We start from the raw sequence: 24,912 nt of genomic DNA on the forward strand, positions 1-24,912 counted from the left end.
TGTGTGTGTGCGCGCGCGTGTGCGTGCATGCCTGTGTGTGTGTTTTACTACAGACCTGGCATGTGTCTGAATCTGCTTTTAAAATAAATGGAGGATTTAATTTACTATTACAAAATTTTTAACTGTTATAACCGATGCTGCCATCTCATCAGTGCAGTCATGACATGCTTCTCTGGATGATAGATTCAAAGATTAGTGGGGGGAGTTCATGACATCCATTAGCTTTGCAATCTGTAATAGTTGTAACGGGACATCTGCACCTGATTTAAATGTGTTAATTGCCATTCCTGTATTTGTGGTCTTAACCCTGTGGACTCTGTTTGTTATCACTGATAATATATTGCAGACATTGGTGAGCTATAGCCCAGCTGAAGTGCCACTTTCCATATTCAAGTCTGCCATCTAGAGGTGAAAATTAGAAGTTGCAGCAGATTTTCTTCCCCATTTTCTTGTCCTTTGACACACTGATGTGGTTCTCAGAATATAGTTGCCCGGACTGAATTTCTAAACATATTTTGACCGAATAGGTGATAATGACCCCATGATTGAAATGCAGCTACTTATGCAGGTTAACTTGATTCATATTTTCATGAACAGTTGTTTAGCCTAATGTGCGGAGTTCAGCATTATGTATTATTTAGTATGCAAGAGATTAGGAATTAGCCTCTATAAATGGAGATGCTGTTATTTGTTCAAACAGCTGGTATATCTCAATAATAATTTAATGCAGGCTAATGGTTCCTGATGCTAACGTGCTCATTGAACCAAAACCATTTTATGGAGTGAGTGTGGCATTATTATTGATTATCTTAGCAGGTTCCGTGACCCAGGAAGACTTGCATACAGAAAAGCTTACACATCACCCATCTGTAAATTTGGATATTTTCTGGATTCAGATTAGTTTTTTTTTTTCTTGCTCAATAATGAGGTATAACAGTAATATCTCACCGAGGGTAGCAGATTGAAAGCCTTTGGGTACGAGTTCATCCTGAGCGCGCGGTGGACATGTTTCATCGGGAGAGGATAGCGTGTGTGAAGGGTATCGGGTTGTTAACCCGAAGCCCGGTCCCTCCCAGTGCTAATCCCTTGCCTGCGTGCCTCTGGAGTGCGGTGCCGTGAACGCTGAGCAGGTGACCCTCCCCGTCTGCTCGCAGGGGAGGCTCAATCAGCCCTGATTCATGTCCCTGCCGCACTTTCATCTGGGGTCAGTCTCCCGCATGAGGGAAGAGCTGCTCGGCTCTGTGTGAGCGCTCTCTCCCCGCGCGTCGCTCTCTTTATCTCTTTATTAATGTCCGCGCGGTCCTTCATTTGGAGCTATTACCTGTAGGTCGTGACGAGTACCACGCGTGATTTAGAGCGTGTTCCGCGGGCTGTGTGACGTGTGCGGGGTTAAGAGAGGCGAGCGGGCGGGGAGGGGCGGCGAGCGGGCGAGCGGGCGAGCGGGCCGAAGCGAGGCGGAGCAGCGGCGGTAGCCGCGGGGCCTGCTCTTTATCAAGCCCGCGCCGAGTCCGGCAGCCTCGTGCGTTTCTCATGAACACAGCCACGGCGGGATGGCGCACACTCTCCACATGTGAAAAATGCACAGTGCACCAGGCTCACATTACTGATCGCTTTCCGTACATCAAGCACAGCCTCCTTGTTGTACCTTGAATAGCTTAGAGAAACCTCAATTTCAGTGTAAAGCAGGGGTGATGTGACATCTGTGTTATTACAAGCAGAGCGTTTTTGGCCTCACTCTCCGATCTGTGGCGCTCAGGAGTACCAGAACTTCGGCTGGTGGGTTGGCGAGATGAACGGCTCTGTCGGCATCGTGCCCAAAGACTACCTCATGGAGATGTACGCCATGTGAGAGACGTGAGGTAAGTGTGCATTGAGACGTGCAGTTTCCCCTCGCCTCCAGGGACAGTGTGTAAGCTGCTCTTGCTGACGTCCATTCTGCTGTGGGACCTTGGTAGGTGGATGTGTCGGAGACAGCCTGACTGGGTCTGTACTGCTCTAAACGACAATCTGTGTCACTTAGGGTCAGCCCGCAGGGAGCTTTTGTAACTCGTTTCACGACTAATCTTCTCAATTTGTGTGTGTGTGTGCCCGTGTGTGTGTGTGTGTGTGTGTGCAGCTGCTGGTGTGTGGTGTGTGGTGTGTGTGCCTGTGTGTGTTTTCATGCATGCTGTGCGTGTGTGTGTGTGTGTGCGTGTGTGCGTGTGTGCGTGTGTACGTGTGCCTGCACTTGTGTGTGTGTATTTTAGGACCATCTGGATCCCTTCCTGTGTTTGAACTGCTGGTAAATGGATTTTGGAGATCAGGATGGTACAGATCTGTGTTTTATCATATCTTATGTGCCTTCTGTCCAACAAGGAGCAAAAGAGTTTGAATTTCTCTGAAGCTGTGCACCACTTGTTTTCTAATGACCCAAAATATACATGATGATGTGAATTATATCAGTTCAACAAAAACATATCTTTGTCAGATACTTTCAAGGTGATTTCACCAATATATGTCAGGTATTACACAAGAATGATTGTCAATAAATTCAAATCTTAATTTATTTGCTATTCCTGCTTTGTGGATTGTACTGTACATGTTCTCCCTGCCATTGCTTTTCTGATATATGAATTCTGTGAATTATCTGCTAGTACAAAGCAGCTAGAGGTTAGACAGTGGGGTGTATCACAGCTTGAGAAAGTTACTGGTTTATAGGTGTTGGCAGCTTGGGTAAGAGTTTTGTGAACTATTCTTAGGGTTCTGGCCTCCTCTTGACATGATGTCAAAGATAGCCACTAGATGGCAGCAAATGTCCAGCGCAGTTCTTTGTGAGTTTCAGTGCTAGGTTGACTACTGATTTACTCTTTCACGTCTACATGATTTCTAAATAAATGTGCTTTTTTTGCCAAGCTGTCATGTGTTTTTAATTAACAATTACTACTTAATTTGGCATTCTGGTGTCATTTCCTTGCTGACAGCATTTTCTTGTAGTATTTGTAACTGGTCAGATCTCAACAAGCAGAGTGTTATTTACGACATTTACAGTTTATATTTGCTATAATAACATGTAGGATTTCAAACTGGATGCCATCTAAATATGCTACAGAATTTACTTCATACTGTCGCATACCAGCATTCGATAAAAATCAAGGAGCACTATGTCTGTTTTGGCTGTCCCTGGAAAAGATAATCATTTGTGAATCAATCAATTTAATGCATTCGTAATTCCCTTAGCTGAATTATACTTTAGGTACTAACTGTGTGAGAATCAAACAGTAATGTAGTTATGCAATTAAAATGGCAGAAGTATTCCAAATCTCACAGTGCTGAACAAAACATTGTTTACTGTTTAATCATTTTGTTGATGAATGATCCCTCAATTAAGTGGATGTTTCTTCACTGTAAATGGAGGAGATTATGCTGATTATGATTATGATAAAGAATGTCTTCCTTTCATCTGGTTACTCTTCTTAAAAACTGAATCTGCTCCCCTGCTTATGTTTTAGGTTCAAGTGAAGTTTAAATGTCTGCTAACCATTCGGATTGTAGCCACCTGAAAGTTAGGCAATTTAAGTAATCTAGTGTGTTTTATAAGCGGAGCGTTGACTGTGGTAATTAATCAAAACATGATGAAGTACGTGACTGCGGTGCCTTTTGGCCCAGAGGCGGACATGAGATGAGATAAAAGACATGGATGGAAAGGATGCGTGTAAATGCAGAGGTATGAAGAGTGGAAATGTATGTTTTTTTTTTGTTTTTGTTTTTCTCAGATGCCTGTGTGTGTGGCATCTTTCTTCATGCTGTTGCTTCTCTGTGCTAACAGGATATGTTTGCCTTAAACTGGCATACTGCATCACACAAACAGGATTTCTCTTACTCTGAGGGTGAAGGAATGCCACATTTCTCTGCAAATATGTAGCTACTGCAGATGAGTCGTTGAGCTCAGTAATTAATCATATTGTGTGGAAGGCTGTTTGTGTATTGGACCATACGGTCATAGAACACATGCTATGTTGCAAATGTTCATGAATACTTGTGTGTGCTCAGCCAAAGAAATTATAATTAAAAAACGCATTGCGTTTAGATATTTGATGATATTTTTCTCTGTCCTTTCATTTTCTGTATTGTCCCTGGTAAGTATTTTCGTAGACGTGAAACTGGAAACATTATATGCAACAATATTTTCAAATGGAGTGGAACATAGCTGGAAATAAATTGTTGCTGTCAGCACAGTGTCACACATTGGATTGGGTTTCACATTGTTTTTTCCCCCAAACTGTTATCTTGACAGACATTTACCTACCCACGACAGTTCATATCAGAGTAAATTAGACCAGCATAGGGAAAGTAATTGTTTTGTGATTTTGATTTGGTGTCGCACAGTGTTGTAATGCAGAATACACATCCAGCAGACCTCTTCATTAAACCTGTCAGCATTATGTTGTGTGTTCTGGAAAGTTCTCTTGCTGTATGCGTCATTGTAGACAGTGTCTGGATTCGTATTTTTAGTGCGGGCACAAGCTGACAGTGTTGTGCCATTAAGGGGGTGTGAGTGAGACAACTGTAATATCCCTCTTATTTTGTCTCCCCTTCGAGTGTCCTGTCCCCATCTGAGCATTTTCTAATGTCAGCATATTGAAACATAAAGTAGGGACTATGGTAAATACTGTTCATATAAAGTTAATTTCAAAAATACAAGCAAGCAGGAATCCAGTATCAATATAACTCAACATATAAGTCACAAGCACCTCACTAATTAGCATGGGAAATGTGAGATCATAATGAAGCTGACATTTTAAAACCTTGAAATACCAGTTTGATTTACACAGTAAACCTTGGAGGAGAAAGGCTATTGTGAATATTGGTGAATAAAAATTGCAGTCCTGAGGGGGGAAAAAACAGAAAGTCTGTGTTCTGGGAAAAGGGGGAGAGACTGGAGGAGGAGCTGTGTGACCGGGGTGGTGGACAGACAGACAGACAGGAGGCAGAGGTGGATAGAGCCATATGGAAGGAGCAAGGAACAAGAGGTAAGCAGGACAGCAGTGTGGGTATGAGGGAGGGCCAGTAGTGTGAAGGAATGAGAGAAGGGGAACTTATTATGGGTGTGTGTGTGTGTGCGTGTGAGAGAGAGAGAGAGAGAGAGAGAGAGCAGTATGGATGTGTGTGAGAGAGGGGGACCGCAGAATAGATGTGTGTTAGAGAGAGAGGGGGACAGCAGAATGGATGTGTGTTAGAGAGAGAGGGGGACAGCAGAATAGATGTGTGTTAGAGAGAGGGGGACAGCAGAATAGATGTGTGTTAGAGAGAGGGGGACAGCAGAATAGATGTGTGTTAGAGAGAGGGGGACAGCAGAATAGATGTGTGTTAGAGAGAGAGGGGGACAGCAGAATAGATGTGTGCTGGAGAGGGAGAGGGGGACAGCAGAATGGATGTGTGAGAGAGAGTGGAACAGCAGAATGGATGTGCGAGAGACAGAGAAGCAGTGCTGTACAGAGATGTTACAGCAGGAGCAGTAGAGGGAGGTGGGGGTTCATTAGTATTCTGCAGGGCTGCACTGCTGCTCCTTCCCATGGTGCAGGATGGGGGAGGGGATGGTGGGAAGACTCATCTGTCCCTGCTGCAGGGCTTCAACCTGGCGGAGCGTCACAGAGTTAACCCCTTCATCACATCCGCAGGAGTGTCCCAGCTCATTCTGCTTTGAAAATGCTTCTGTGTCATGAGGGCGTACACAAGCACTGCTAGCACACAAAAATGGGCTTTTAGCCACAATAAAAGCATAAAGATTATGTGGAGGTTGCCATGGTTTACGGGAAGGTCTGCTTCCTGTAGAGGAAGCCCTTTTGCTGCTAGAGTCTGTACTTGGTTAGAGATGTTGGCAAGAGGGGAATGTAGCTGCAGGAGGGTAAAATGAGTCATCTTTCAGTGCTAACATTGGTGCTAGTGTCAGCTACACACAAATCTGGGGTGAGGGTTTTGTGGTTTGTGTAGATCCCGGCTGATCCTGCTGTGGCACTGATTGAAATAGTGTAGTGGGCCTGTTCAGAGGCATCACTGAAGTATTGATCAGGGGAACCAATCCCGCTGAGGTACAGCCACATGGGAAACAGGAAACCCTGGGCCAACTGGGGGTGGGGCTTAGTGAATGAGTAATAAAGTTCTTGGGCTGCCCATTGGACAATGCACAAAACTGCTGATACTCGAGGTTTGGCTCAGCAGCCAGGCAACTGCATGCCCCCTCCCCCATTGAGTAGCTCTGTCAGATTTTCTGCTGTTTCAGTATGAGCATCAATCTGCTCAACTGCTTCACGCTTTTACACTCCAGTCTGATCACTGCAATCTGAAATTTTTCTCATTATTATCCAATATAAATCATTTTACAGCAAGTGAGAGCGATTGCTAATGTGAGCCAAGTTTCAATAAATGGTTTTACTCCGGTTCCTACATAGTTATGTGGTCATTTTCTGGTCCTTCCTTAGGTTTGAAGTTCATTCCTTCTCCATAAGCCTTTTGGCATTGCTTCCTAATGACTTTGTAGGATAGAGGTCATATCTGCGTCATTTTATGGGTTAGTGGTGATGGCATTACCCATGCTGGTTTGGGGTCTTGGATGATTCCTGAGCGTGTGAAAGGTGGACAGGTTGGTGTGGGAGGGAGGGGTAAGCGGGCGAGTCAGTGTGGGGAGGAGGGTTCTTCCTATTCCCTGAACAGGCTGGGCTCCCGGGCCCTCCTCAGTAAAGCTGAGGCGCCATAGCTCTCTGTCCTCTGGGTGACATTCAAACCACATATAAATCCAGCTCTTTATGAGACCAGGGTGGTAAATTACACGGCCTAATTGCGAATGTAATGAATTACCGTAATTAGTTGTAGGCCGGATTGAATTAATAGGGAAGCTGGTAGTGCAGTTTTCTGCTGCTCTTTGGTATGGGGTTGGAGGGGTGGCACATGTTGGGGGGAGATAGAGCGAGGGATGGAAGACAGTAACTGTGTATATGCTAAAGTATTAATTTTTCAGCTGATGGTGGGGGGCCTAGCAGTGAAGAAGAGCACCCCATTTCCTGGCTCTGACCCGCCCAGTGGTCTGCTTCAAAAGTGATGCCAGAACAGAATCCTTGCTTTGTTTGTGTTAATGTTTAGACCGAGCTTCCTCTGGATTTAGGCCCTGGGGGTAATGACCTGGTCCTGATCATCTGACCATGTTGGCTACATATGTCACATACTGAGATTCATAACAGGACAGAACTGCCCCGCTGTATTAAAAGAGCTGTGAGACTGGAGAGAGGGGCACATGACCTGTTACCTTAATTTCCTCACCCCTCCCCCTCCTTGTGACAGTAGGTCTGGAAGGCCAATGGTAATCCTGTGTGACCACTGCTATGGAAGGCTATAGAGGAAATCCTTCCTCTGCAAGGGCAGATTCATCATTGCTTCACCTGCGGATTAGCTTGCAGCAGTATTTTTTTACTGAACATACTGCAAGACTGTCCTTATTGCTTCCTGCTGCTACTGAGGGTGGGACATAGCTGAACAACCTTCTTCCAAGGCCTGCATTCACTGGTCTCTATGGTATAGTATAACAGAAATATCAATAGCCCCATGCTACACTCTCAGAAATAAAGGTACACTGGAGGTACATTTTTGTTCTTTCGGGAACAAATTACAATAATGTTCTGTTTGGGTACTAATAAGTACCTTTTACAAACAAAAAAGGTACAATGAATTATGTATTGCTGGCTAGATGTACAATTGTATGTACTTATAGGGTACCTCTGCAGTGACAATCATTTGTACATTTTTAGGCATTTTTTCATACCATTTTGCCTGAGCATGTGTATACTAATACAATTTCTGTTCATTTTACATTAATCAGTGGTAACAATCATATACTTCTGGTCTTAAGGAAGCTAGATTCAGCATGTGCATGGGTTGAAAATATTTACAATCTGTGGCATTATTTGAGGTATGGAGAATATAACTTTAATAAATAACTTTATTACTGTATGTAGACTGAACAAAGAAGAAGAAAAAGCAGGTCTTATCCACCATAATTATGGCACTGCTGTAGCAAGACTGTGAGGAGAGAACAAAAGTGAGCAAATGAAAGTGTCAGGGTGGGGGCATCTCTCTCTCTCTCTCTCTCTCTCTGTCTGACACACACACACACACACACATACACACAGTACTGTACAGGTAATGAAAAAAAAATGGAAACAAGGGTCTGCGCAGGTGTGGCCCATCTGTTATTAAAGGAAATAAGAACCAGAATGTAGACTGCACATTTTATGGGGTAGTATATTATGCATGTTTTTACTTCAGTACTTTCCTCCTTAGTAATGTGCCTTGCACAAGAGTATAAGAACAGTGGCAAACTCATATGGTTAATTTTGATTGATCTACTTCTCTTATCACAACACTACATGGTTCCTCCACAGTCCTGTGTAACTGTGTGAAAAGTGAATCTGTAACTACAATATGTTTTTCAACTGTGTGTGTGTGTGTGTGTGTGTGCGTGTGCACCATCCATAGTTTTATCACTGCCAGCAGCAAACCAATCAGATAAAACTGCACCATTGACCATGAGGAACAGAACAGGTAAAATATTGCACCTTTGGTTTATGACGATAATTAAGTTTCTGTTAATGGCTCTCAACCCATCCTCTCAGCCCTGCACATCTCAAAGCCCAGAATATATTGGAGCTTTTATTGCAGTTTAACAGTAAAATAGAAGCTTTTTGAGATAAATGTCAGGGTGCCATTTATCTTAAGGGCACTAAAATCGGCCAATAATAGTGAAATATCTGAGCTAAAATCCGCAAGTATGAAATCAAAATTTCAGCGAATCATCCTTAGTCTGCAGTACCCAAAGAACTGATACAGGGAGTGGTGCAGGTGTACGGAGGAGAGACAGGGGCAGAGACTGACAGGACGATATGGGAAGTCCGTCTGTAGGGTCAGTATGCTCATCCAGTGTGATGTCACTGTCAGAGTGATGTATCGATATGAAAAATAATCTGTACAAACTTCAGAACTCAACAAGCTGTTTTTTTCTGAGAGGCCAGGAAAACAGCATAAGATCAATTGATTACTAATTTAGTATACTGCTTTGTTGAGTGTCTCTGGGGCTGTTTCTAGTGTGTGGTATTTTTCATGTAAAGAGGTGAAATGGAGAGGCTTTTGCGTGGTGTATTCAAGTGCTGGTTCATGGTGCACTGAGGAGGGATTAGGGTTCTCATTGGCCAGGAAGCTTCAGAGAGACCTGTAGCATGATGCGACCAGCATCAAAACAGTTTACTTTGAATGACTATAAAGAATCTCCTGCAAAGTGTCTTCTACATCAAAGAACAGATGGGAATTAATTATTGCTATATTTGGTATGTTGTAGCATTGCTTATTGTCCTTTCCCATTCACACATCTGACAGGTGCATTAGCATACACGAGGTGACTTTCTCAGTGGAAATCGTTTTTAAAAGTTACAGCATTCTCATCCATCATTGCAGTGTTCTTTCCTAATTTTGTATTTACTTAGAAACACTTACACAGGGTGACCAACAGATCCACCCACACAGAAGGGTATTTGCTGAAATCTCATGGCAGCTGCGTGCTTACTTACATCTGCTTATAATAATACAATCAGTATTCGCATCAATATACAGAGCTGGAAATTTTCAATAGTATCAATCTAGGACAGGAATCTTATATACCAGCTTCCACAACAAAACCATAATCACATTTGTATTATTTGCTCTTTCCTGAACAGTCTTGCTCTGTCTACTGCAGGTAAAACCAGTGACCTTTAACAGTGGGTAAAACCCTTTAAACCCAGACCATGAAGAGATTAAATTATGGATTGCATTACGCTGACCAGAGTCCAGAACTGCAGTGTCCCACCCCCTCATCTACCCATCTCTGTGATAGGTCAATATTCTGAGGAGGGCGGGAGAATGAAATTGCTTAATTTAATGGTCTCTCCACCCATAGTTATGGTGATTACAGCGAGAGGGCCTGGCCTGGGATTTAACATCATTCTAGGTTTTAATGATACACCTCGTTAATTAGCAGTGGTTTCTCTGCTTTCACTTTCTCACTTTCTCTCCATCACTGACCTGACACAGAAAAAGGGCAGCGCTCATTACAATCATGCATACAAATGCAGCAGCCGAGAGCCAAACTGCACGGCCTCCGTCTATCCGCACTGGAGCGTTCATTTCAAATTAGTTCCTCATTCTCCTTTCCAAACCTAAAATATTACAATCTGAACTTATCATTATTTATCCTACAGGCTGTTGTAGCCCTTAATTTTAGGAGACGGAGTTTATGAAACACTTCTAAATCAATTAAATCACTTTCTAACTGAGAGCGGAAAGTGGAAAACTGCCATTTTACTCAGCGTTATTTCACTAATAAAGGGTTTTTCTGGAAATAACATGTTATTCATTTATGTGTCTTTCAATGGTATCTGCTTGCAGTATATCACTCGCACCCCCATCTATCCTGCTATATGTGCGCTAACCCACCTTCAGTAATTATCCCTACTCATTCAAGCACTGCATTCTCCTCACAGTGGACACTGTGGGATGGAGTCATTTGTTGTTTCCAGTGCTATCCTGTGTGCATAAATTAACTCAAAGAATCAAATTAGCATTCCAGAATGAACAAGTCTACGCCACATGGTGCCACAGTGCAAGCGTGCCTTTGTGCAGGGAGCAATACCAAGGTCACCGAGAGCTAGTAACGCCTCCCCCCTTCTGACTGTTCTCTGGGACGGCTTGCTGCTAGAGAGAAAGTCTACGCTACCAGCAGAAACTGCTTCAATCAGCACAGCACTCTAATGGCTGGTAATGAGGAGGGGGACAGGAAAGGAAGCTCTCATGATTAATAATTCAGTGGTGAGGAGATTCAATTTCACCACTGATGGCTTCTTTTCTTCAAGCATTTCCCATTTGTTCTTAAATTTGGTCGGCACTGTTAATGATCCCAAACGAAGTGTAATTAATTACACGGTACAGCGGCCTCTCAAATACTGTTTGCAAGGAGCTGATATCATCCTCCCAGCCTGGGGAATAATGTCTATTGTAAGAAAATGTTCTCTAGAAGATATTCTCTCTATTACAGCATCTATCTGAAATAGGGAAGACAGGAGGAGCTGTGTGCGTATGTGTGTGCATCCTTCTTTATCAGTGTAATTATTATCAACTAGGGAAGAGAACATTCTTCCACAACATTAATCTTGTGAATGCGAGTTAGCTAGGAAGCTCTCATTCGGAAATCATGAGGTTGTTTTTGTGAGCTGGTGAATATTATTTCTGTGGAGTTGAGAAAACAACTAGGGGGTAATTATTTATGAAAGCATAGCACGAACATCTTGCTTTCATAGATTTTTTAGATTAAATGAAAATGGATTTGTTGCTGGAATACTAGCTTGCTCTGGTATATTTTATCCATTGACATTTAAGTAGGTAAGTAAGCCAACGCTGCCTTTTTGATTCTACTAAATCACAACAGCACAGGTGGACATTAACCCTGATTTGGGTTCCATGTAACTTTTTTGGATCCTGTGTGATCTTTAACTGAGTCAGACAGCCTGCTGATTTAGTCTATGAAGGAAATTTGTAATAAAAAAACTTATCGATGAATCTCCTTAAAAAGCATTTGAGAATATTCTTGAATGTTTTACAATAATGCAGGCTATGGAAGTAGTATTTCACTTGATGATTTAAAGTCCTAGAGAGCCATGCATTTATTTAAAAAGAGAACTTTTGTAAAGGGTTATCACTCTTCTGTGGAAACAAAGTCATAAATGATATTTGAAAATGTTGACTTTTTAATGAAACACTAATTTATTCTCAACGCACCAATTTTGTTCTATGCATTAACTGGGTACTTCAAAAATGGTTCAGCGTGGTTTTGTGAACATTCTAACTCATGACAGATGATTTCACTGTCAAGGTGACAGTACCCCCTGTTGTTCCCTGTGTGCCTCTCATAATTGTTGCCTCCCGTGGAGTGGATTTATATCTCTCTCCAGTGACAACATACATCTGCATTGGCCCCTCCTGCCCCACTGTGCTCAAGTCATTTGAAACCTGCTGGAACTCTGGGTTTGCCATCATCATTAAAGAACTTTTATGATATTCTCAACAAAAACTGAGTTTTAACAGAAAAAGCCATTGAATCAATCCTTTGTTTTACTCTAGCCCATTTCTTATTTTGTGTGCTGATTGTACTGGATTATGTAAACTAGCTACAAGAATAAGAGCTGATTATGCTGTTTGGCCAACACATTTCTTATTATTAGGTATTCAGGTATTTGTGGTGGAAAATCAATGTAGGTAAAGCTGACATAGAACAGTCAAGTCAATTATAAAATTCAGTAAAGCAGAGATCTCAAACTCCACTTATAGAAGACCATAGTCTGCTGGTATTTGATGTGTTTCACCACCTAAGTGTTTATTTTAAGTCATTGATTAGTTCATACACCTTGTTTCCAATGCCAACATTGACTTCAAATTGAAAGCAAACCTAATAAAAACTTCAGACACTGCCTCTGGGCCTGGAGGTTAGGAAACCTGCAGTAAGTTCTTCAGCTGTGAGTAAAGGTGGGAAAGGGGTGACATTTAGGGGTGTAAGGTATTATTAAGTGGGACATGTTTTTTTAGAACAGTTCAGTATCTATGCACTATGTGAATGCGTAAAGGGGCCAAAGGCAAGGTACCACTGTCGCTGGAAGATTACACTTCTCATTAGCAATGTGGCACCATGTACAATTCTCCTATGGCCTTATAATGGCTTAAATGGCCACCCTACATCAGCAATTTATGCCAGGCTCAGTTGCTCAGTCAGAGACTATGCCCTGCAGATGCAGCATTCTTAATATTACCTAAATCTAGGCTCTGCACATTGAGACACAGACCCTTCAGCTTCATAGTCCCAAAGCTCTGGAACTTTCTACCCCAGCCCATTTAGGACGCCAATAGCACTGAGACTTTTAAAGCAAAACTGTAAGGTCATCTTTTTAGCCTGGACTATTCTTAATGGATTTATAATGGTTTTTGCTGGTGATGTATCACCTTTATTGGAAATGGTTATAACATGCTGACTATGGTACCAACTTCCTTTTATTAGAAAGGATGTAGCCTGGAATCTTTGTTGTTCAATGGTGGCCAGTCTTTAACCACTGAGTCAATCAGGGAGAACCAAGGCGCAAAACTAAGTTTCGGGCTGATAGAAATCTGATTGTGATTCTTACACATCAGTTACCTTATGACTTAAACTACATGTATATTTTACATTTTAGCAATGCCATTGAATTAGAATTTTTTAAAAACTCTTGCAACACGTTCCTCTCCCCATTTTTCTCATATCTGTTGAGAAATATGAGTGAACTATGTTGTGAATTGTTAATATGAGTGTAAATGTTTTTTGATTTTGCTCCCCCATGAAGGCTGTGTGTTTTTAGGAAAGAATTGTTAGGCCTATGTGTCTTGGAGTGTGCAAAAATGTAAGCTCTTAGAGTCTTGACAGTCCTGGCAATTCCAGTACCAGTGAATTGACATCAAGTGGCCCTAACTCCGGCATCATGAGTGACAGGAGAAGGCTCTCTGGTAGACAGGCTAAACCTTTATAAAAAATGTTTGAGTTCAAAAACCACCATACCAGACCCAGCATGTGAACTTATACCATTCACCTGAGTCTAAGAAATGCAAGTGGTCTGCGTTGCCAGTGGAGTTTTCCTCAACAGGCAAACAAACAGAGATCAGTATTTTGTTTTAATCAATACATCTTCATTGTTGGGACTTTTATCATCATGCATTTCCAACAACGCATCCCTTTCCTTTACATTGTAGAAGATATAGTCTAGTAGCAATTGCTCGTTCATCCACATTATTCAAGTCTAAATATCTGCGCAGCAACATTTGATTAGAGGTCAGTTGTGAGCATCCATAAATGCAGCTTGTGCAAGAACCAAGCTGATATAAACCACCTCAAGTCATGCGATTGCAAAGGATAAATTAACATTTTGAACAGTTGGAAAATTTCCAAAGCATTTCGCTTGAAGAACATTTGTAAAGGGTGGACCAGCAATGTTCCCCCTGAGATTGTTGCATATACTATTTAAACAATGTTTCCATAATAAAAGAAGTTCCATTCATTGATGTGATTTTAGGACCACCTTAATGAATAGTCATTTCTAATCCCAGAATTCATTGTTGCTTGTGAGCTACACCTTTGATGGCTGAGGCACCATTTCCAATGGAAAAATACTGGCTGTGGTCAGTCAGTAATTAATGCAGAACCCTCCCATCTGAAGGATTTCTATAGCTGTTTGGTCAAGTCCTGATGCTGGGAGGCAGATTGGGTGGTTTGTTAAAGTTCTCCTATCCAGTCTGCTCATCATCGTTAATCTTTATTGATGGGGCCCATTAATTTGGTGAAGGGAGTGACAGGCCACCGAGTGTGGGGAGGCGATGATTCATCGCACAGGCAGAGAGGAATCAGGTCTCTCCCTGATGGACAGAGACTAGGTGCAGAGCACCCTTTGGGTACTTCCTGCCATTGACAACAGATAGGTCTCAGACCAGCTTGCTCTCCTCTATCATACACACAATCATTTAGTCAATGTTTGAGTCACTGACACTGGGTAAGTTCAGTACGGAAGAAGGTATCCACACCGTACTGTATACTTACAACCATGTACTAGATGAGGATTGAAGGTTGACAACTAAAATTGACCTCATAAGCCGCTATCTTGGCTGAAAAATAGTTAACCATCCCTAAGTTTGGATTAAATAAATATTTATATAACCATAACTATGCATGTAAGGGTTAGTTTCTGTGTTCCAGAACATCTGAGTTATTCTCAATTTATAATGCCATATGATAATGCTTGCAAATTAATAATTTGGGTGCTGGCCCTTCTTCTTGAATATTTATGAGGAGTCAGGTGTGTTGCTGACTTTGGTTCTGAATGACTGACTTTTACAAGATTCTGGTCTTATAGATAGTAACAAGAATCATAATCATGAAAATAAACAAAGTAGTCTTACTGGATGTAATCTTTATAAACACATTTTACTGGAATTACTACTGTTACAGTATATTGGTAATGTTAAAGTCCGCTCCCTTGTCATATAGAGCCACCACCCTCTCGTTGGACACGTATTTGACGGATATCATGAAAAGTGAATACCCTGGAAATTTGAGCATCTGTCTCAAGGTCATAGTTTAGCAGTCCACTGGACCACCTTTCTGCATCGCTAGATTCACAGAGGACTTGCCAGGTCCTTATTCATTAGGATTTATGAGAAGCACTGTGACATGTCATGTGACAAGTCGGAATTCCCACATATGGAGTCTATCTCCATATGCGGGCTCTCCCCTCAGAAACCACTGACCTCTGAAAGGCGTTCATGGTGTCTCATTTTAGTGTGCTTTGCGAGGGAAGAATGAATGTTCCTCTGGTCTCTGTGGATGTATTTCTACAGGTGATGGAATCTTGCTAGTCCGCTTGTGAGGTCTGATAAAACAAAGAATAGCATATCTATGCTCAGGGCTCTTAATCATTCATACTGGATTGAGCATGGATTGAGTTTATGAAGTTATAATAAAAAAGGGATTGTTGTGGTTGTGAATCATTATGGTTGCCTTGCTTTTCCCCAGAGGATTTTGACGTTTCAACATCCTCTGCATTCTCTGTTTCTCCAGACACCTCTGATTGGTTATATTTGTGTCATATGGCCACCTAAGACCACCAATCAGACGGTGTCATGTGACTCGTTTTTTGTGTCCTGCCCATCAGGGGAGAGAAATAGGATGAAGTTTCTCTCAGAACAAATCAAACCTGACAGGGGCTATCAAAGTGACAGGTGTTTGTCCATCAGCAGTAAACATCTCCCACAGCTCACTACTGTGCCATTGGCTAGGGATTATTTAGAGGTGTTCTTGGTACTGCTTTCACCCCGTTTACTCTCCCAGTGTCAAGCCTTGTGACTCTGTACACTCACGTCACCCAACTTCTTGTCTGTCAGCTTGTTAGCGAGTAACTGATAGTCACATACACCTCTGCTGTACTTTATTAGGGGAGAGAGAAGGGGTTGGTGGTTGATGGAGGGGGGGGTGGGTGAGAGGTATTAGCTGAAACTGGAGCTAAGTGAAATGAGAGACAGCTGACCCAGTGCTTTCCTCAGCTGGTCGCCTCACTCTTCCACCTCTCTGTCATAAATGGCGCTCTGTGTCACCGGGAGGCCTGCGTGTCACACCTCTAGTTATAATGCATTCACCTGAAAATGACTGATTAATCTCCTGTGTAATCTTCTAGCGCTGGCATCTGTCCCATTCTCATGAATGTGGAAATAAGCAACATGATGTCAGAAGGGATCAGGAGATCACTGAGATCTCAGTTAAATTATGCCAGGGTGCGGGACAAACTAGTATGCTCTGGGTCAAGTATACATACAGGAAGATTTCCTTACTGAGGTGAATGCTAACCTCCTCTGAGAAAGGGCCAGAGATTTGTTTTCAGGGGGTACGGTCAAAGTGGAAATCCAGAATGTCAGAGCCTCAGATTGACAGCCACAAAATCCCAATCAAGTCAGAGGCTTCAGCTGAATGACAAGGGTCTGTTGCTACAGACCGATCCAGTATCTGTTCAGGGAGAGAGGGGCGAGTAAGGTTTCAGTAATATTTATATCCGAATGACATATAGTGGCATAAATCTGCCAGTGCCTACCAATTTCAATAGAGTTGTGTTTAGGATCTTGACTTATATTCAAAACACTGGGGAGTGTATAATGTATTTGTGCTCAGATTTGATATTTCTGCTGTATATTTTGTGACCATGACCATGTTTACACGAAAACATACTATAAGACAAACTTCCGCTAGGTGATCTATCATTGGTTTCAATAATTCTCACATAGAATTTCTGAGATGTCAGAGAGAAATTATAACTTGGACTATGCTTTTCATTGCTTTTTTCTATTGAACAACAAATATCCAGACAGGGAATCTCATGTTTCCAACTACATAAATATGTATTATTGATATATCTCGGATGGTGTAATAAATCCTGCTATATTAAATATGTATACATATATTTATCTTCTCTACATCAAATACATATATGAATCATTTACACCTCTACAAAAGTATAAACATTTAGCATCACTCCATCTTTTTTTTAGGACAATAATAGAATTTAAGTTACTACCAAAAGGCTGCTATTGCAACATAATTGGATTTATCCTCATTTTCTTTGTTTTCAGTAATATGATATTTCACATTTAGGAATAGATATTCAGGATGCCAAAACAAGCATCAGGAGCATACACTTATCAGTTTGAACTAAACCAAATGGTCAATATGAATCAGTATTTCACGTGGCATCACAAACAGTCATAAGCAAGGATTCCAGGAGGGCAAGATCCACTTTTTCTGCATATTGTTAAAATGTCAGGCTATACTGTTAAATATTTGTATTGTCACATATGAAATATTTTGCTGCAATAGCAAATGAATGAATATGTGTCATTAAACAAGACCGGGAGATACCCCTGGCTGTTGCCCAGGTGTAGGGTAATAAGCTTATTTAGAGTAATTTGTGACTGTACGTCTGGAATAAGTGATCAGAGCTGGCTGGGGATCTGCTGCAAAGTAAGGAGAATTTAGTCTCCTCATAAAAAAATTCTTCTGCCACTGTATTTCACTCTGACACTTTTATGCTTTTTTATTTTCTAGCCCATTGCAGCTGCAAGCTGCTGGCTGATTTATGTGCCTTGGCAATGAGGCATGGGGGCCATTTGAAACCCTTCCTTCCCTGCATCACACTAACCAAAACCCATGCCCCCTCTGCCAAAGCCACGCCCCTATTTCCCTTCTTCCCCACCCTGAGTCCTCCTTCTTTTTTGTCTCTGTGCTTTTTCTTTTGGTTTAAAACATATTTTAGTCAATATAAGTGACCATTAAACTAAAAAAAAAAAGATATGAAGAAATGTAACACTTTTATTTGATATTGACAGTTCTGGCTGAAATGCATTACAGCTTGTCGGAATCTGGGCCCTATCTTTCCGATGAGCAGCAAGCCACACCATGTACAATGCTGTAAGCAAATGATTATGATACGGTAAAATTGTCTCAGTTCCATTCTCATGTTCTCCTCATATGCTGCAGGGCCCGGCTTCAGAAGAGAGGAGTGTAACTCACTGATAGGTATGAGGTCTACGGAGGGTGGGCTGTGACTTTCTCCACAACAGTGATTCCGCTTGTTCCCAGTAATTGGTATATCGTGAGTGGAATCCTCGCTTGCCGTTAGCCTTGCAACAGCTGAAGTAACCGACCCAACCATGCAGAACAAAGCAAAAGGTAGCCTGTCGGCTTTGATGAATGAACGACAACTCGCATCGCAACTCATTTCCTCTCTGACAAGGAAATGACAGAGAAAAATGTTGTGTTGCTGCCGTGGCAGTAATGAGGAGAGCTCTACAGAGGGAGGTGGGTGTTAGGACAGAGGACGGAGGACACATTGCTTCCACTCTTTCAGCATAGCAGGGCCGTCCCTAGTGGGGTGAAAGGTGGCGAGGATTCTAGGGGCCCACGGCTAAAATATTCCATTTCTTTTATGAAAAAATGAGGGGCTGGAACAATATTCTTTCAGGGATCCCAGAATTCCAAGCCACGCCCCTGCAACATGGACACCATTTTCACCTGAGTGAAACGGGGAGTGATTTGATAACATTATGATTAATCCTCCCCTGTCCTAAGTATCTATTCGTGGCAGTATGTAAATCACTGTTTGATAGAATCAGGTGAAATTTACAGCAAGCACAAAATCTTGAATTCCTGTTTAACTGGATTATTAATAATTCATCATTACGACCATTCCCTCTCTGAGCAGCATCACGCCGAACACTGCAATGTTCTGATCTTCTGTAACTTCAAAGATTTTTCTCTGCATGTAATTTATGTAATGTAATTTTTTTTATGTGATTTATTTTCACCATTCTTCTGTAAGTTTACGTTGATGAATGATTGTTATTATATAAGCAGAAATTTAACTGGTTGAGTTGTAAAATGAGTTTTGCTTTCTCAAAATGAAACTGTAAGCAATGTTATATCCAATGCAACCAGTGTGCTCCAGAAAGTTTGGACTGGTCATTGCTAAGCCAAGGTTAGTGAGAGTTATTCTCAAATCCAGTTAACCTTAAAATTAATTTAAATGAGGTAGTTATTTAATATGTAACCCCATAAAATCATATGGTGGTCTGCTTGTATTGTTCTTAACCATATTGTTGTTATCAGTGATATCTTTTCATATTAATAATGAGTTATATTTTAATAACTTGTGATTCAAATAAATTAAACTCAGTCACAACTAATACACAACACTCTCATGGACACCATTTTGTAAGAGAATACTCACTATGTGCCTCCCTCAGGCAGAGAGAGAGAGAGATTATGGAATCAATGAAATTAAGGATCATCATATAAGCAGACTGAGTCTGGGTTGAGATTTTGACCTGGACATTGGATGACTCTCTGCTCTCTTTGCAATAAATGCAATAATAATTTGCAATATCTTCAATAACCACAATTCACTAAAGCTTCTGAGCCTCTCATGTGAAAAATCCACAGTATACTGGCGCCATCACTCTGTCAAGGGATTATCCAGAATGTTGACTGGCCCCTACTGGCTTCCCACACCATTTCCTCATTCAAATAACTAAGCATAACCCAGCTTAGCTTCAATCATAAGGCAGGAGTGAGGTGCAAAGAGGTATGGCTGCTGGCTGACTTACCTATGGTACAAAGGGGATGATCTGACACTGTAGGGGGTGGAAACAGTTGGCAGGGAACTAAACTCCATGCTGAGGCTGTTATGGCAGATCTGTGCTGATTCCTCATTCTGTTCCCATCACAGAGCTGCAGAAATATGCAACCTGACAAACCCTACTGTTCTGCTTCATTCTATAATGGCTCTGGTATATTAAGATACTTAAAATTCACCAGCAGTTCAGTGTTTCTCTGAATTCACAGTAGGTGAGGCAGATCTACTGGAGCAGCTCCATTTGTGTTTTCTCTCTCTCTGCAGGCCCTGTGCCCTGCGCATTCATTAAAGATCTCAGAGCCATCAGTGAGGAACGGCTCTTTTTCATTCCAGTCAGACTTAATTGTGTCAGAATCTATACTCTATAAGTGTTTCGAGTGCCATTGCTGTGTACATGGGAGTGGAAATACTGTAATCAACAGTGAAGGTGACAATAGAGACTTCAATATGTCCCAGGTGTGTGATGACACTACGGGCCGATGAAAGAAACACAGGCTGTGATTGACCATTCTGTATTGTTCTATATTATATCCATCTTATTCTATGTCACCTGGAAGTCCTGTGAAGGTGAGAACACGGGTCACTTTCAAAAAGTTGTTCACAAGCAATTTTGAGACTCTTAGCAAGTGAAAGATTGATTGAACTGAGAACAACAGCCCCTGATCTGAAAAAAAACTTGATTTGATTTGTGAACAGTGTTTCGTGATCAAATGATGCTTTTCACAAGCTATATAACACTGTTGCAGGTCAAAAGCAGTTATTCTTGAAGCAATTCATAAAATGGTTCAAGAATAAATGCCTGTCACTAAAATAATAGTACTTTTTGGGCACTGAATAATTGAAAGTATTGTCTGCCTTCTATATTTTATCCTATTAGCAATTTAAATTATTTCTTATAACTGAAAAAGCCTGATAAATGAATCATCATAATCAATACGAAAAGTTCTTAGACTTGCAATTTGGAAGGACTTACATTAAGACATAATAATATGAGATTTTTGAAAAATTGATCCTTATTTTCACAGATAAAGAGTCAGATTTTATGTGTTTTATGTTACAGTCAACATGTTTTTTCTATGCAGAATTAATGGCCATATGGCAAACATACCGTACTGAAACACCGATGAAGTAGACCGTCACATCTGGTAGTGTATTACCTGTGTTAAGTAATTAATTTCATATCCCCACGACAGACTAAATTAATTCCTTTTCCTCATCACCTACCTTTCCCTGAAATTGTTATTTTACAAGAGAATTGTTTCAGCCAATGATTTCCTTTAGCTCTAATGATATGGCAGGCAGGAGTAGTGAATAATGTATGAACTGTGTACCTTATCTTTCCTGTGTCACTGGCGTCTCACTCTGAATGCTTTGTGGAACTAAATGCTCCGCGTTGAAAGGTTCTTACCCTGCTCTGGACAGCAGAGTTATCCCGCTCTCACAAAAGGACATTCATCACCAGGATTGGGGACCGCGCGTGGTGATCTATCGCTTCTGCAGAAACCCCATGAACAGACGTGTAATTATCCCATTTAAAGTATGCCCGGAGAGAAAGAGCCAGCTATAATTTAAATTGTTTTGTTTCCCTGAAGCCAAAAGCTCCCTGCGATAGACTCAGTGTAATGGAGACTGATATTTATTATCAGTTATTTATTAAGGTGACGCTAATTGTATAGATATTTAATCAGCTCTGTGAGGAGCGTGCTTCTTGCACAGCTCAGAGCCGTATATTTCCTGGTCTTTCTCCTCTCTTTTGTTGATGTGGTGGGAGATGCAGATAATTGAATTGGCGAGGATTTTCTGTCTTCTCTGGCAGAGGGGAAATTGGAGTCTTCAGATTCCATTAGTGGAGCCGTTCTGCAGTCGCTCACACCAGCAACGTCAGAATGGGACGCAGTCAGGGTGTGTGGAGAGGAGGAAATGATCAACACGGGCCCCAGCATAATAATGATCTGAGCTGCGGGGGGAGAGACCGTGTCTGGGTGACGGCCTAAAAGGGCTGGTCGCATGGGCCTCAACAGAGAGAAGGGTGGGGGAGGGGTGCAACTGTTGGGAGGGGGTCAGGTACAGCTGCATGCTTCTTCCTCATCATCCTCACTGTGGCTGTGTGTGTGTGTGTGCATATGCGCCCCTGTCTGTTTATGTTTTACAGTTTCCTCAAACTCCGTTACAGTTAGCTGACCACAAATATAGACTTGGATCATAAGCAAAACAGATGTAATTGGAAGCATTATACGCCAGCCAGTGTTGTCAGCAGTATTCCATTTCACCCTGAGCAGGGTACAAAGCAGCAGAGGAAGCAGAGTGGTCAAGTGCTTATAGATGCGTGCCAGGATGAGGAGCAGAGCTCAGTATGGTGCAGAGAGGAATAGCATGGCTCTGCAGCAGATGGTCTGTTCCCCATGGAGCTGTTTCCCGTTCTCTCACCTTCTGCAGCGCCTGTCTAAAAAGTGACTGACAGAGCACCAACAGTGTCCGTGTTGGGGAGGGCAATCACACCGATGACATTGGCAGGACACATTTTCTCGTTATAAAAGTGGTTTCTTCTCTAAATGTTTTTTTTTTCTTCCTTTTTTTCCCCTTTTAATATCAGCCAGTTCCTCTTACTCACTGCTGCGCCGATCTCAAGGCTGGAGAGACTCCGGGTCAATTTCATTTCATTCCTCTGATGTTTTCCTCTCCTTCCACCCTGAAAGGACTGATTAAGTTCGGTCAAAGCTGGCGGGATGGAGCTGGCATTCAGGCTGGACCATTAACCGATCGATTCACTGGGGCCTGCTGAACTTGCGCGTGTCAGGGTTGTCATGGCAGCGCCTTGGCTTTGACAGGCAAGGCCGCACCTGTTCTACCCTAGTCAGCTGAAGGTTAACGGCCGATAGACCAGTGAAACAGGCAATTATGGTATAGTCAATTCCACTCAGAGGAATACTTGAGCAGTAAATATTTCAGATCAGGGCACACAATTAAGGAGGAGCCGAATATTCCCAGGGAAAATCCATGGCTATTACTCCGGTATCTGCGAGTGCTCCACAGGGGTGGCTGAACGAAACGAGGCTCTGAGGGGATCGATACTCAATACCACAGGCCGAGAGGCCCTCAGCAGCTAGAATATCACATCATCACAATTCCTTTTATCATCCGGAAATCAGAGGGATTTAATGGAAAATTGACAATTTTGAGAACTTCATCTATTTTATATATAGAAAATACTATTTATATATTTTTTAAAAACGATTTACATGCTTCTAAGTGGCATTGGTGACCAGTTACACCCTATATTTCTGTGTGGCAGAAATGGCAGAGAAAGGAAAAGTATTGTGCTTTGGTGAATTGAAAAGTTGTCATTGAAAATTCTTATGAAATCTCCCATTTGCTTGCATGTCATTCATTCTGGGTATGGTTTTTTATGATAATTAACAACATGACATCTTTATATGTTCAGAGCCATACGGAGAGCCACAGTGAGAAAAAATACAAAGCCCTTTTGTAAAGGACAGACTCTAAAATAAAAACTGCACAGCGAAGTATTGTAAATAAGGCCAGTGATGAAGTGCAGTCACCTGATCAAGCGCTATGATGGAAACAAATTTATCCACTCTGAGTTTGAAGGGTCACTGTGATAAGGCACAGTTCTTTATTACATGCGGCATGGAGAGAATTTCACAATGCATCAGTATGGTGCTTTCTCTGAAAAAACGCAGCTAGCTCGCTGATATATATACTCTGCATTTTACGCTGAAACTATATATTTATCACATTCTACATTGATCCAGCCATGTGCATATTCTTCTAGTTCCTGCTGAATCAGCTCTAAAGCGAAACATCTTTATCTGGCTTCACAAAACAACTTTATCTAACTGCTGACAAACAAGCAGACACGTTCACGTGGTTATTTCAAAATATACCTTAAGCATGCCAGTCGTCTACACCATTTAAAGCTGAAGGTCTGTCCCTGTGCAGCCTCACCACTGACAGCCAAAAATTATTCAATATCATGAAATCAGGACAACCAAACTGATTTTATATATGTTAATAGCAGACCACCCGTAGTCATTACCATTACTCTCTATATATCAGCTGCCAATGATCAAGCATGAACCATGTTGATTGTTTATTATTTGGAAAAATAGAAAAAAACGACCATTTTTCTCTGGCCTCGCAGATCTTCTTTAATGAAGATGGTGCAACCACTGTTTCTGGCATAGTCTTTTTATAGGATCAAAGGAATCTTTATCAGTTTCTGTTAATCACATGCATTCAAAAGTAGTAAGACAGTAATTCCATTTAATTGAATGCTACTCTCATAATTTAGCTCAATTGTAGAAACAAATAAAATAACATTGCAGATCTCACATGAAGGGACTGATCATATGTCTGTATATTATTTGCTCCTTAACAAACCAGAGTTTTATACTACAAATTCTACATAGACAGAATACATAAATTCAATGTGATAGATACTACAAATTCAAAGTTCAGTTTTTGATTAGTTATCGTAAATTATACATCACATTTTTTTGTTTTGGGGCCATTTAAAAATCTGATAATGTGATCATTGCTTGTGATCATTAATTTTAAAATGTATCTAGGTCTGCTGGACTGCATTGCACCATTCACAACAGCAACATCCTTTTTCTCAATGTTCTCTTCCTCTTAACAATGGGCTCAGCCAGTACTCAGAAATATTGTCTGCTGTATATTCAGCGGCAACAGTATATTTATGACAGGACAGGGGAGGAGGACAGGAGGGGTGCCCCAGCTCACCGTTTGAAGGGACATCATTCACACATCCCAACACTGCCCCCCTCCGCCCCCCCCCCCTCCACTCCGCACACACATACACACACAAACACTTTTTTGTAAACGCCGCAGAGAAAAGGCCATCGGCCGTCCCCAGCAACATTAACAGCTAATCCAATATGTAGTCTTTTCTAATTTCCCCTTCATTTTCTCTGACAAATGGCAGATGCTTCTGGAATAGTGGGATTTAGGTAACTGTCCATCGATTTTTTTTTTTTAAAAAAGGGAACAAATAGCAGGTGAATTTTTTCCTTAAGAGAAAAAAAAAATTCTCTGCATCAAGATTCTGTCTATTGTATTCACAGGATTACAA

At 41.6% G+C, this 24,912-nt stretch overlaps 1 protein-coding gene across 1 annotated transcript in view; it reads left to right on the top strand.

Annotated features, from left to right (window-relative positions):
- skap2 (src kinase associated phosphoprotein 2) overlaps window positions 1-4,074 on the top strand; it is a 30,479-nt gene extending 26,405 nt beyond the window's left edge. Inside the window, exons 12-13 of the mRNA XM_064348698.1 lie at window positions 1,757-1,859; window positions 2,247-4,074. Coding sequence (XP_064204768.1) covers window positions 1,757-1,849 — 93 coding nt within the window. The 3' untranslated portion in view covers window positions 1,850-1,859; window positions 2,247-4,074. The remainder of the gene's footprint in view (window positions 1-1,756; window positions 1,860-2,246) is intronic.
- Window positions 4,075-24,912: the final 20,838 nt, after the last annotated feature.

This window comes from Anguilla rostrata, chromosome 1 (assembly GCF_018555375.3).
Source record: "Anguilla rostrata isolate EN2019 chromosome 1, ASM1855537v3, whole genome shotgun sequence".
Taxonomy (NCBI): Eukaryota; Metazoa; Chordata; class Actinopteri; order Anguilliformes; family Anguillidae; genus Anguilla; species Anguilla rostrata.